This window comes from Macaca nemestrina, chromosome 7, assembly GCF_043159975.1.
Source record: "Macaca nemestrina isolate mMacNem1 chromosome 7, mMacNem.hap1, whole genome shotgun sequence".
Classification (NCBI taxonomy): Eukaryota; Metazoa; Chordata; class Mammalia; order Primates; family Cercopithecidae; genus Macaca; species Macaca nemestrina.
Genome location: NC_092131.1, coordinates 8,512,732 through 8,524,936, shown reverse-complemented (window position 1 = coordinate 8,524,936; position 12,205 = coordinate 8,512,732). Strand labels below are relative to the sequence as shown.

The 12,205-nt window shown below is 53.1% G+C and overlaps 1 protein-coding gene across 4 annotated transcripts in view; it reads right to left on the bottom strand.

Annotated features, from left to right (window-relative positions):
* The window catches only part of LOC105467436 (BCL11 transcription factor B), a 104,744-nt gene that overhangs the window by 78,167 nt on the left and 14,372 nt on the right, over positions 1 to 12,205 (bottom strand). For 2 of the 4 annotated variants that reach the window (XM_011717040.3, XM_011717042.3), the window contains exon 2: positions 11,729 to 12,097. In XM_011717040.3, coding sequence (XP_011715342.1) covers positions 11,729 to 12,097 — 369 coding nt within the window. The remainder of the gene's footprint in view (positions 1 to 11,728; positions 12,098 to 12,205) is intronic. The other 2 variants (XM_011717041.3, XM_011717043.3) reach the window with 1 other exon arrangement.

The window sequence follows — 12,205 nt, the reverse complement described above, 5'->3', positions numbered from 1 at the left end:
CCCGGGAGAGCGCCCAAGGGCCAGAGAGGAGGCGACTGGTGGAGGAGGGGCGGCCCCGTGCGCACAAAGGGGCCCGGGGCCGGCTGGCTCCCCGCCCTTGACCTTGGGTCTCCGCCTCCATCCATCTCCGCCGGCTGCAAGGAAAGGGGGCTGGCCCGAGGCCAGGGGCGTGCTCGCAGGGCTGCTGCTGGGCTGGGGACCCACAGGGGGCCGACAGGGGGCGGGGGGGAAGGGGCCAGGAAAAAAGACTCCAGGGCTGCAGAGTGCTCCGAGGAAACCTGCATTCCACCTCCTTCGAGAGCCGGTCTCGAGGCGGCTCCGATTCACTGCGTGCCCCCGCCCCCCAAAGCAAAAGTTGCACGGATGCACGAGGGAAACCCCTTCCCAAAGCTAGCCCTTCGACTCGCCCACCCCCCGCCTTCCTCGGACCCAGGCCGAGTGGGGGAGGGGAGTGTCAGGGGAGGAAGAAAGGAGCGCGCCTTCCCAGGGAGGCCAGACGCGGGCTGGGTCAGCTGCGCCTCCGCCCGCCCCTCGCCGCCCGGCTCAGGCAGCTGCTCCATTAAGCCCCCGAATTATGCATGGACCTTGAGCCCTCTCGGCCCTCCCGCCCCACCAAGGCACAATCAACTTGCGCAGCGGGCCCGGGTCAGAGAGAGAGGGAAGGAGGTGGACGATGGGCGCAAGGCCGTGGGCGAATCAGAGGCCGGCGGCCAGGCGGGGGCCAGGCGCGCCCGAAGGCCTCAGAGCAGTGCCGAGGAGCCTCCCGACCGGGCCAGGGCCAGCCGGGAAAGGGGTACCGCTCACAGGGGAGGTCCCCGCGCAGTTTTGAAGTTGCCAAAGTGTCCGCGCCGTGCCGGGTGCGGGGACCCGGGAGATGCAGCTGCCCCCGCGGAGCTCTGCGCCCCTGGCCTCGGGGAAGGCCATTGTGTTCTCCGGTGTGGCAATGAAAGGGGCTATAGACTCCAACCACTGAACCCTCGGAGGGCCTGAGTCCCCTGCGGGCCGGGCAGGGGCAGGCCGTCTCACGGGCGGCGGAGGGTATGGGTATGATTTGCTCGGGATAGGCACCGTCGCGGGGAGGGGAGGAGGCCAAGCTTGAGAAGGGGCTGCTGAAGATGGAAGGAAGCGAAAGGAGACTTGCAAGTTGCAATCGTCGGGGAAACCGGAAAATTGCAGTAGTGGGGAGGCAGGTGGCGCCCAGAGGTTCAGAAGCAGAATTAGGAGGACTTCGATGTCCACCCCGCAGACAGTGACCCAGGCCCAAGAGGACTTCGCAGCCTGGGGCCTCGCGTCCCGCCTCTCCGCAACACGCTGTTTTCAGCGTTCCAGACCACCGCGCTGCAGTCTACGCTGCCCTGACGCTGGAGTGCGGACCTTGTTTTGCTCCTCGGGGCCGTCTGTTTCTGGAAATTACTTCTCTCTCTCTTTCCCCGTCTCCCCAAAGCAAAGGCCAGGTCAGGAAAATTACATACTTCGTTTTCCCAACAAATAAAGTCGCCTAGTTTGCAGGGAAAGTTTTACAAGCCAATGATGCAGAGAGAAGACCACACTGTTTAGCTTTCTTAATTGGCTGGCTTTGAACTTGAGGTGGGAGGAGAAAAGAACCAGCTCCAGCCCCAGGAAAACTTAGTTTTGCTGGGTTTACCAACGTCAACAGTTTTTAGCCAGCTGCTGAAGGTGGGAAGGAGTCGCTGAAGGTTTGTCCCATTTTCTCCTGAACAGAGAAGAATTCAGAAAGTTGCTGTCTCTCTGAGCCCAGGACAGCCAGTCTCTGCCCTCAAACCCCAAGGGAGGAGCCTGGAATCCCTGGTTGGCTGGCTACACTCTCCAGAAGATGTGCTCTGCCCTGAAAAAGACTTTGAAACAAAGCCACCTTCTCCACTCCTTTCCAGGATGCCTTTGGCACCTGCCTTCGTCAGGAGGTAGACCCGTGTTTTCTGGACACTCTTGTGGTTTCGAAAGATGGCTTCGTCTGTGCCATATCACTAGAGGCAAAGCCTAGGCACTGGGGCTAACAGCCCCTAGGGCTCTGTGCCTCTGGATTCATCTTGAGTAGACTCTGACCCACGCACCTGTATGCCTGCGCCTTTGAGATTGTGTCTACTCCCGCAACCTGAGGGCCATGGAAGCTGCCTAGGCACTCAGCCCCCAGGGCAGGGGATGGGGGAAAACAGCCCTGATCAAATATTGCCTTGGCTTAGAGACCAAGCAGGCTGTCCTGGGCTGGGGGGCTCACCCTGCCCTTGGCTGGTGCATCTGAATAGCTGCCTTCTCTCCACACCAGGAGTGGGGGAGTCTGACTTTTCACCTCCAACAAAAAGGCTATTTTGTTACTATTTTTCCACCCAGAGAAGTCTGTGGTCCCAGCTTCCCAGCTCTCTGAGCAGCCAGGGGCAGATGCTTTCCCAGACCTGGGGTTCATCAAGGGGTCCCACCTCCCTCCCTCCCTGCTCTCCTCTCCCAACCCTCAGCACAGATTCCTCCTTTTGAGACACCCCAGGGCCCTACAGACCAAATCGAGCAGACCAGCAAGAAGGCATCAAGAAAACTTAAAGAAATAAATAAAATGAAGCCTAGGGTGCCTTGCCTTCTCCAGCAAGGCCTCTTCTTCCCTGGGTCCAGTTCAAGGCTCACACGTCCTGATCACACCCTGCCCTCAGGGGGCTCCCACTCCCTGTGTGCCCAGAGGTCACTGGCCACCCCCAGCAGGCTCTGGGCCACGGTGGGTCCAGATCTTGCAGGGCCCAAGGTTTATACAATTCAGGGTACACTCATCACAAAGAAAAGAATGCCAAACCACACAGGGACATTAGGGACAGGGCCTGGTCACATGAGGGGCTCTGAGCTTGAACTGTTAACCTCACAGTGAGTGGACCAAATTCTCCCAGACGGATCTTCACAGCCTGGGGCAGAAAGACCTAAGCTTTCAATCTAACAGTTTCATATTCACCACCAATTTCTTCAGAGAAAACTGACTCCTAAGTCTCATTAATGTGAAAAATGAGGAAAGTTGGGGAAACGACTAGGTGGGAAAGGAATCGAGGTGGGCAATCCATGACCTTCTGCCTGGCTCTTGCAGCTGTTAGAAACCACTGGTGGCTCCATCTCACATTTCAGCCCAGCAGGCTCAGCCCCAGAGACGGGGAAGATCCGTCTGCTCAAGGTCACACAGCATGCCAGCCACAGTAGGATGCCATTCTAGGTCTCAGGCCAGAGTCCACTGTGTCTGCCTCTCCCCACTCTGGACTCAACAGGGCCACTTGCCTATAACTCATGACGAGGAGGGGGCCAGCTCCTCCCAAAATGCAGTCAACACGCAACTACCGATATGTACAGGACAGGTAGGTGCCCACTGTCTTGGTTCTTTCACCCCACTCTGGAACCCAAGTCCCATCACCAAGATTCGACCTCAGAGTGGAAATCACTCATTGCCCAGCCAGGAGCAGAAAGGGCCTGCACCAGCCCCAGTTCAAGAACACAGGATCCCATGAGGCCTGGGCTCCTGGGACATGGCCCAGTGAAGACCCAGGGCCTCCCTGGGAAGTCAGGAGCCTATCTTCTTTTCTTTATTTTAATTTTAAGTTCTGGGGTACATGCGCAGGATGTGCAGGTTTGTTACATAGGTAAACATGTGCCATGGTGGTTTGCTGCACCTATCAACCCATCACCTAGGTATTAAGCCCAGCATGCATTCGCTATTTTTCTTAATCCTCTCCCTCCCAGGAGCCTGGTCTCTAGGCACAACTGAGCCGGTGACTCACAGGGCAACTGTGCAAGGCACCTCTCTATGACTCAGTTGCCTCCTCTGCAAAATGAAAGTAGTATCTGATTTACCACCCTCGTGGGACAGAGACAGTGGATGGGAATGTAGGCACACTTATGACCACAGTGAAGAACATAACTGCCAGAGTTGACACCCTGGGACCCTACTCACCGCTATGTGACTTTGGGTAAATAACTTAACATCTCTGGGCTTCGGTTTCCTCTTCTATAAAGCGGGGCTGATATTAATATGTCATAAGGTCATAGGGAGGATTACACCAGTTAGTATCTGCAGAGTCTTTAGAGTAGTGTCTAAGTAAGATCTAGTAAGTATGAGTTAAATTCAACATCAGGCTGGGTGCGGTGGCTCGTGCCTATAATCCCAACAGTCTGGGAGGTCAAGGCAGGCGGATCACCTGAGGACAGGAGTTTGAGACCAGCCTGGCCAACATGGCAAAACTCCATCTCACTAAAAATACAAAAATTGGCCAAGCAGGCACCTGTAATCCCAACTACTCAGGAGGCTGAGGCAGGAGAATCTTTTTTTTTTTTTTTTTTTTTTTTTGAGATGGAGTCTCCCTCTTTCGCCCAGGCTGGGGTGCAGCGGCATGATCTCAGCTCACTGCAAGCTCCACCTACCGGGTTCACACCATTCTCCTGCCTCAGCCTCCCGAGGAGCTGGGACTACAGTCACCCGCCACCTCGCCTGGCTAATGTTTTGTATTTGTAGTAGACACAGGGTTTCACCGTGCTAGCCAGGATGATCTCAATCACCTGACCTCGTGATCCCCCCCGCCTCGGCCTCCCAAAGTGCTGGGATTACAGGTGTGAGCCACCGCAGCCGGCAGGAGAATCTCTTGAACCTGGGAGTCAGAAGTTTCAGTGAGCTGAGATCGCGCCATTGCACTCCAGCCTAGGCAACAGAGCGAGACTCTGTCTCAAAAATAAATACATAAATTTTACATGAAATTATGAAAAACTCAATCTCTTTGTTTCCTCAGTGAAAAGATGACCCCAAAGAGATGGGGTGACAGACAGACAGCCTTATTTCTATAGATTATCAGCAGAACCCACTCCTAACAGATTCTAGACCTGGTGGTTAATGCATTAGCCAAGCATGAAAATGAGCAACAACCGCCCAAAAAAGCTGTCAAATGCCTGATTAAAAAAACTTTAGTCAATTACTAACTATTTACTGTCAAATAGACAAACTAAGAATAATAATATTAACTCAGGCTGAATGTTGGTTAAGTTCGCCCCTTGGGAGCCCAGCTGCCTTTCTCTCTTTTTCTTACCTTATCTCTCTCTCCTGTTTCCTGAATTACTGCTGGAAGTATGGAACCACGTACATTATAAATAAGGCCTCAAACCTTAAGAGGAAAAAAAAAAGAAAAAACCACCCATTTATGTGACCAGTATGGTCTCTTTTTTTTAATCCAAAAAACTTTCAACTACAATTGGTGCTGATGTCACCGATTTTAGCTGCACACACTCTTGACGCTGGTTTGCACAGTTCACATGGCAGGTGGGTCCGCCGTCTCCCTGGAAGGCCAGCGGGACAGGAAGGGCTCACCCCCTTTCTCAGCTGAGAAAAATGGGACTCCACCAGGGGAGATGGCCTCAAGCTACAGGGCTGGGCACCCTGGGATGGCAAAAAGTCACCTGTCCTGACTCAAGGTAATTGGGGTCTGGACTCAGCTCTGCCAGTAACTAGTTACGTAAGCTCAGGCAAGTTACTGAGCAGGTGAAAAGGGAAGAGTTGGCAGCAAGGTCCTTCCGGGAGGCTAGGAAGCCTGACCCTTCCTCTGGATCCCACGGGCAGGATGTGCATTATTAACAACAGCTAAAACCCACAGGAACCTGTTCTATGTATACCTTGTCTGAATCAAACCTTATAACAAGCCCAAAACACAAGGAGTGTATCTCCAGTTATAGGGACCAAGACCTGGGGAGGCGAACAGTTGGCTGACAGTCACATAGCAAGTCCCTAGCAAAACCACAATTCCACAAAATAAAACAAATAATTTGTATGTGTGGGGGAAAAGTCTATACAACAGTGAATATAAAATAAAAGAAATAATTGAATATATGGAAAAAAATCTAAAATTCCAGCCCAGGTGCACCTGAAGTTACATTGGACTGTGTTCTTTGTCATCACTGATCTCTCCAATGCCCTCATTAGGAAGTACAGGACAGTATACACAAAAGCCACAGACTGCAGGTCACAGTCCCTGGGGGTCTGAGGACTCCTGGCTGTGTCCACAGGTTCCTATCTGGGATGGGCTCCAAAAACCATTTTGGATGGGGTCAGAGGTAGTGCCTGCCATCAAGGCCCTACCAGCCAGACAGACAGAGTTAGAATACCCATCCCCCAAATCCTCCACACCCCTTGCTATCCAAGGAAACCAGACAGACCCGGGTGTGACTCTGCTTTGCTGTGTGACCTTCAGCAACTCCCTTAACCTCTCTGAGCCCCAATTCAAAGTGGGGTTAGAAATATATATTTCAAGGTTGGAGAATTAAGTGAGATAACCCAAGAAAAGGATCTAGCACAATGAGGGATACCAGGTAGCGCCCCCTCTTCCCCACCACCCACCAGCCCAGCCCGAACTCTGCCCTGTTCAGTCATCCCAACACCCAGACCCCAGCCTGAGCCCAGGGCCATGTCCCTCAGACAGAGCACCGCACTATTCCTCGGTGCAGACAGAACTAATAATTAGCTGTCACGATTTAATAATAAAAAAAGATAATCCATGCCACCACACACATGGATTTAACTCATCTTAATTTGAAGGGAAAATAACAACTCTAAATAGATCAAGCACAAGTTTTCTAAGGCGACCTGCAAGTGGGGTTTATCTCCAGTTTCCAGCACAAGCAAGTGATTTAGTTTCTCTCACTGGCCAAGCTACTATTTTTTTTTCACGTTTATTTTATTTATTTTTAAAAGTCTGGAGAGAACATTCTCAAAGCAGCATGTAAATCCCTGGGCTCGTCAGAAGTCCTTTCCTCTCACACGTCTTGCTTAGCAATGGGTCACTGGGACCCCAAACCAAACCCTGTCTATGCCCCACCTGCTAAGAGAATCTCCCAGGTACATCCCGGGTCCTCCCTGGGTTACAGATGAGGACATATCAAGTGGGCAGGGGCATTGCAGCCAGGGCCGCCTGCCACCTCCAAGCCCAGGGGGATCTGCCACCTCCTGTCACCTGCTGCCTATCTCCACACTTCTCCAGAAAACTGACATTTGGGACTTGCAGGGTTAGGGAGGCAGGCTTATGAGTGACAGCTGATAGTTAATTCCTCCCTCTGTAGCTTCATTTGGTTATGGAAGGGCTGATAACAGACAAAACCAAATTCCTGGTGATCAAGCACCTCCCCTTCAGCGACTATCAAGTGGGAATTATACAGAGGAACCTGTAGGAAATCACCGTGAGAGCAATCCCAGGTTAAGTGACCAAGGAAAGCACGCACTCGGCATGCTGCCAAGCAGGGTCCACGCTTTCCTGTGCTTGGCTTTCCAGAAGCATCCACTTCTCGATCATCTGCCTCAGGCCCAACCTGTGCCAGGTGGGTGCTTCCTCATTTCATCCTCAGCGTAACCCAAAAGGAGGTGCAGACGAGGAAACGTGGGCCCAGAAAAGTGAAGTGACTCACACAGGTGGCCAGCAGTGAGTGATGGGGCTGGGATTCGACCCGGGAGACGCCAAAGCCTGTGCCCCCTCACCCTGAAACCCCCCGCCAGCTCCCCAGAGTGCACCGCCAGCAAAGAGATCCTCAAGGGACAGTCACCTAACAAAAGGCAGATCGGACGGAAGAGTCTCCCCCATGCTGACACTGCCTGTGATGGTGGATTTAGTCCCACAACCCAGTGGAGGTTTGTCCCAACCCTGACAGGAACTCAGTGCCAAGAAGACCGGTACAAGCTGCTCTAACGCCTGAAAACGCCGCGGAGGAGGGAAAGCTGAGCGCCAGGAAAAGCTCCTATTTGCAGCACACCTACCCCCACCGTGTGCCAGGCACTCATCATAAATGTCACAATGACAGATGAGGAAACCGCGGCTCAGAAGGTCACGTCGCTGCCGGAGGCTGGCAGGGAGCAGGGTGGGGCTCTGACTGGGGCTGTGTTCTTTCCCACACAGCAGCAGCAGCCTTTAAACCCCAAACACCCTGAAAGCCCCTTTCTCCTCACCCGTCCTCAAAACACCCCTCCCAGATAACGGCTTGGCAGCGCCACGTGCCCTCTGCAAACCCTGGAACACCTCTCAGCTCCCCCAACGGACGGGTCCTGTGCTCCCCCGAACCCCCACAGAGGCAGGGAGGATGCCACAGGCAGGAACCTTAAGAAACATAAAGAATGTAAACCTATAGGCAGCAATGTATCAGAGGCACCATAGCTGCCCTGGGTCAGACCACCGGCTAAAGACCCTGCCTCTGACCAGCTTCGCCCCATCCCCAGACAGACCTGAAACAAGCTTCCAAGGACCTCCTCTGTCCATAGCGAATGCTCAGCAGGGAGCCGGGTCCTGGACCCAGAATGCACACGTCAAGAGCTGGGCTGCTGCCAGCTCACGCTCTGCTCATTATCCCCATGTCAGACGTCTGCTGCCTCCTCTGGGGGCTCTTTACCTGGGGATCCAGGTGGGGACACCCAGGGCGGAGGAAGGGTCCCAGGTGCTCAGTTGCTGAATGAATGAATGAATGCCCTCCAGAAAACAAAGCTTCAGAAACTTCCTCCCTCTACCTTCCCACTTCTCTATCATTTACCAAAAATAAAAAATAATAGTAATTACTCTCCAGATTGACTGTCCTGAGGAAACAGCTGATATGGGGTCCACGACCTAGTGTGATGATTGACAGAATCCGCCTGCAGTTCTCACCCTGGGATCTCCCTTAAGGGTGGGAGGAACCCCCTTCGGGTCTGTCTCTGGAGTCCCCACTTCTAGAAGCACCTGGTAGCAAGGAAGAGCGGGGACCTGCCTGGGTATTGGGAAGGTTGCTGGTCCTGGGAAAGGCAGGACCCTCAGGGCCACCAGGACCCTCGAGGTCACCTCACCCTGGACTCCTCTGCGCCTGGACAGCCAAAGCCAGAGGTAGAGTCCAAGAATTAACAGCCACCCACTCACCAGCTACTGGCCAGGGCCAGCAAGGCCCTGGGGACAATAGCAGGTCATGGAGGGATTGGAGGACTCATTGGAGTCCCGGCCGGGAGGCAGAAGCATGGAGGGACAGCCGGCCCGGGGGCCAGGAGCGTGGGCAGCAGCTGGCCGGGTTTCCGGAAGCCCGGGCGGAGAAGTGCCCGTGATTCCTAGTCCCCCTCTTAAAATATAAAGACTCAATTATCTCTGAGCAGCTTGCTTTACACATGAATTGACACATTTATTTTACAATAAATAACTGAAAGTTATCTGTGTTTCCTTTACTGTTAATCTACACAGAGAAATAATAAACAGGGCTTGTCTACAAAAATGCAACTACTGCAGTCCTCAGAATTCAATTAAGCTAAAATAATTAATGCTCCCACCATATTAAATTACTTTATACATTTGAGCCACTGAAGTTTTATTCTTTAATCTTTCCTTTTTATTAAGTAAGAAAAGAAAAGAAAAGTTGGTGCCCAAGTAGGCAGGGAAATAGGAGGAATGGGAACTAGAAAGGCAGACGCATGGTGTGCTGTTAAAATGGGATGGTCGTCTTCAGCTGACACAGCATGTAGACTGTTTTGTGCCTTTGATTAAAATAACATTTTAAATGCTTTGAACAAACATATCTCTTTAGACTTCTAAGGGATTATTTTACATATTTCTTCTAGAATGAAGAAATCCATTCGTCCTGTTGCTGAACAGAAAGGCCAAGAATATCTTTCGTCACACATAAAATAAAAATACTGTAGCCTGCTGCAGTATCACAACCCAGGAAAAAAAAAAAAAAAAAACAGGGGGGCCAGAGGGTGGAAGGATGAGGACAAAGCTGCCTTGGAGATTAACTTTGCCTTTTATGAAATCACATTTAGTCACTTTCTTAAACAAACCTGCCACAGTGATCTGCAGCCTCTCACTGGGAAATGCCTTCAATGTGAAATGAGGATTTGGATGTTTTTGGCAAAAGCAGCAAATCTTTCCATTGAAACATAAATAGGTGGCCCAAGTCTCCCTGGCAAGGCCACCCCTGAAAGATCTATGTGCACTGAGGCCAGGCATTGACACTACAGGTGAAACTGTCCCCAGAACATCAATCAACAAAGACAAAAGGCGCCCAGCACCTCTCTGGCCTGGTGGCTCAGCCCGGTGAAGAGACGCTGCTCGGGTGTTCACAGCACTCTGAGAAGCCAGTGTTTACATGCCTGTGGCCTGGACATGTCTCAAAGCCCCTTGCATCTTGGAAAGCTTATGAGACACTTCATGCTAGGGCACCCATCAGAAGGCAAGGCCCAGAGGCCAATCTGGTTCACTGATGCCTCCCCAGTGCCTGGCAGGAGGCTGCAGGAATCTACATACCACCAGTCTCCCCACAAAAGAGAGGGCTCACTAAGTCCCTTGTACAGGTGAGCAAAGTGAGGCTCAGTGTCACAAAGCTTTGGAGACTTGGGGGAGACAGGCTTGCAGCATTACCCTGACTGCGTCCTGGGTGATGGGTGTTGATGAGTGCCCAAGCCCATCTGTCTCACCCTCCTAGAAGCATCCAAAGCCTGAGTCCCTCCAGAGCCCATGCTACCTTCCATGATGGAAGCATGGTAATGATCAATGCACTCGTTTCCCCAGCCAGCCACCTACTTGCATGCCGCAGAGCCAGAGGAGGCCCCTGAGAGAGAAGTGCCACAGGCAAAAAACTGATTAAGAGCCCCTGCTCATCTAATCCTCACACCAGGCCTGCTGGTATTACCATTTCTGTTGACAGATGGGGAAACTGAGGCTCAGACCCATGAAGTGGCTAACCCAAAGTCAACCATCAGGATTTGAAGACTCGTCTGCATAAACTCTGATGCCCGTCTTGCTCCAGGACGGGCTGCTGCTTTTTAGGGAACCCAGGCTGGCCTGGCCCTCCTTTCTCCCCCAGGCCTCCTGGGCTCAGAAGTATAAACCAGAAACAAACACTCTGGTTTGCACAGAAAGCAGTGGCTCCCCGGAAGAGGTTCCAGCATGCCATGGTGCTGGCCAAGAGGGAGGGACTTCATGCTAACTCGCTGTGGTGAGCAGACCCATGCCTGGGGACAGAGGGGCCCTAGACCTGTTCTCAAGGTGGTAAAACCAGCTGTCCCAGTGGTCGAATGAGTGAGCATGTCAAAGGGCATGTCCAACCTCCCCCAACGGGCACAGTGCTCCAACAAGTTCCCACACCCCTGCCTGGGACCGGCCCCTGGGGTCAGGCAACGTCAGAAGCGACGTCTGAGATCAGGGGGCCTAACTCCTCTTTTCACACATGGGAAACTGAGTCCAGAGAGAAAGGAGAGGGGAGAGAATAAGCACTCCCATTCCTAAGTGCCTACCAGGTCATGCCGCATGCAACAGCTCATTAATCCTCACAGCAACCCTAATAGGTGGGTTTCCTTAGCTCCATTTCATAGATGGGCAAACTGACATGTCCAAGTTGTGAAGACAAATTCTAACCCAAGACTGTGTAGCTTCAAAATCAGAGACTAAGCCGAGATCAGTAGCAAAGAGAGGGCCAACCAGACTTCCAAATTTTCATTCTGTGCTTCTGACCACCTCTGGATTAGCCCCTGAGACAGAGTCCCCTCACCAAAAGCAAGCAGCCATCAGTCATTTGGGCCTCCCCGAGCCCCAGGCCTGTCTCCTCCTGAAGGTCACCTGGATGGTGGACCCTCAGAAAGGGGGAGCCCTGGCTGATGGCCCAGAGGCCATCCTGGAAGCCCCTGGGCCTTCCCCTGCACCAGTACACTCAGACAGAGGGCGTGGGACCCCGGAGGTGCCTTCTGGAGCAACCAGGCAAGCGCAGCATCCCATACCTGCAATGTTCTCCTGCTTGGGACAGATGCCTTTCGTGGGCGAGAGCAGGTGGTCATCTTCGTCGGGGGTGACTTGGATCCCGATCTCCACCGGCTCGGACACTTTCCTGAGCTCGGAGCGTGAGGAGGGCGGCGGGCTGTCCTTGTCCAGGGCCTTGTCATAGCAGGCACCCAAGCTGCCGCCACACTGCTTCCTTTTGTGCTCTATAAAAACCAGGATGTCCCCCAAGGGGAAGTTCATTTGACACTGGCCACAGGTGAGCAGGTCAGGGTCGGGGCCACCCACCATCAGCCCCAGGCCACTTGGCTCCTCTATCTCCAGACCCTCGTCTTCTTCGAGGATGGCAGCCTCCACATGGTCAGCCTCTGCTGGAGACAGAAAGAAGAAAGGGAAGGGGCAGAGAAGATAGAGATGGGCTTAGGCGGTCACAGCACCCGACTTCCGGTCCACCCCATCCCCACCAAGAAGCAGACCCC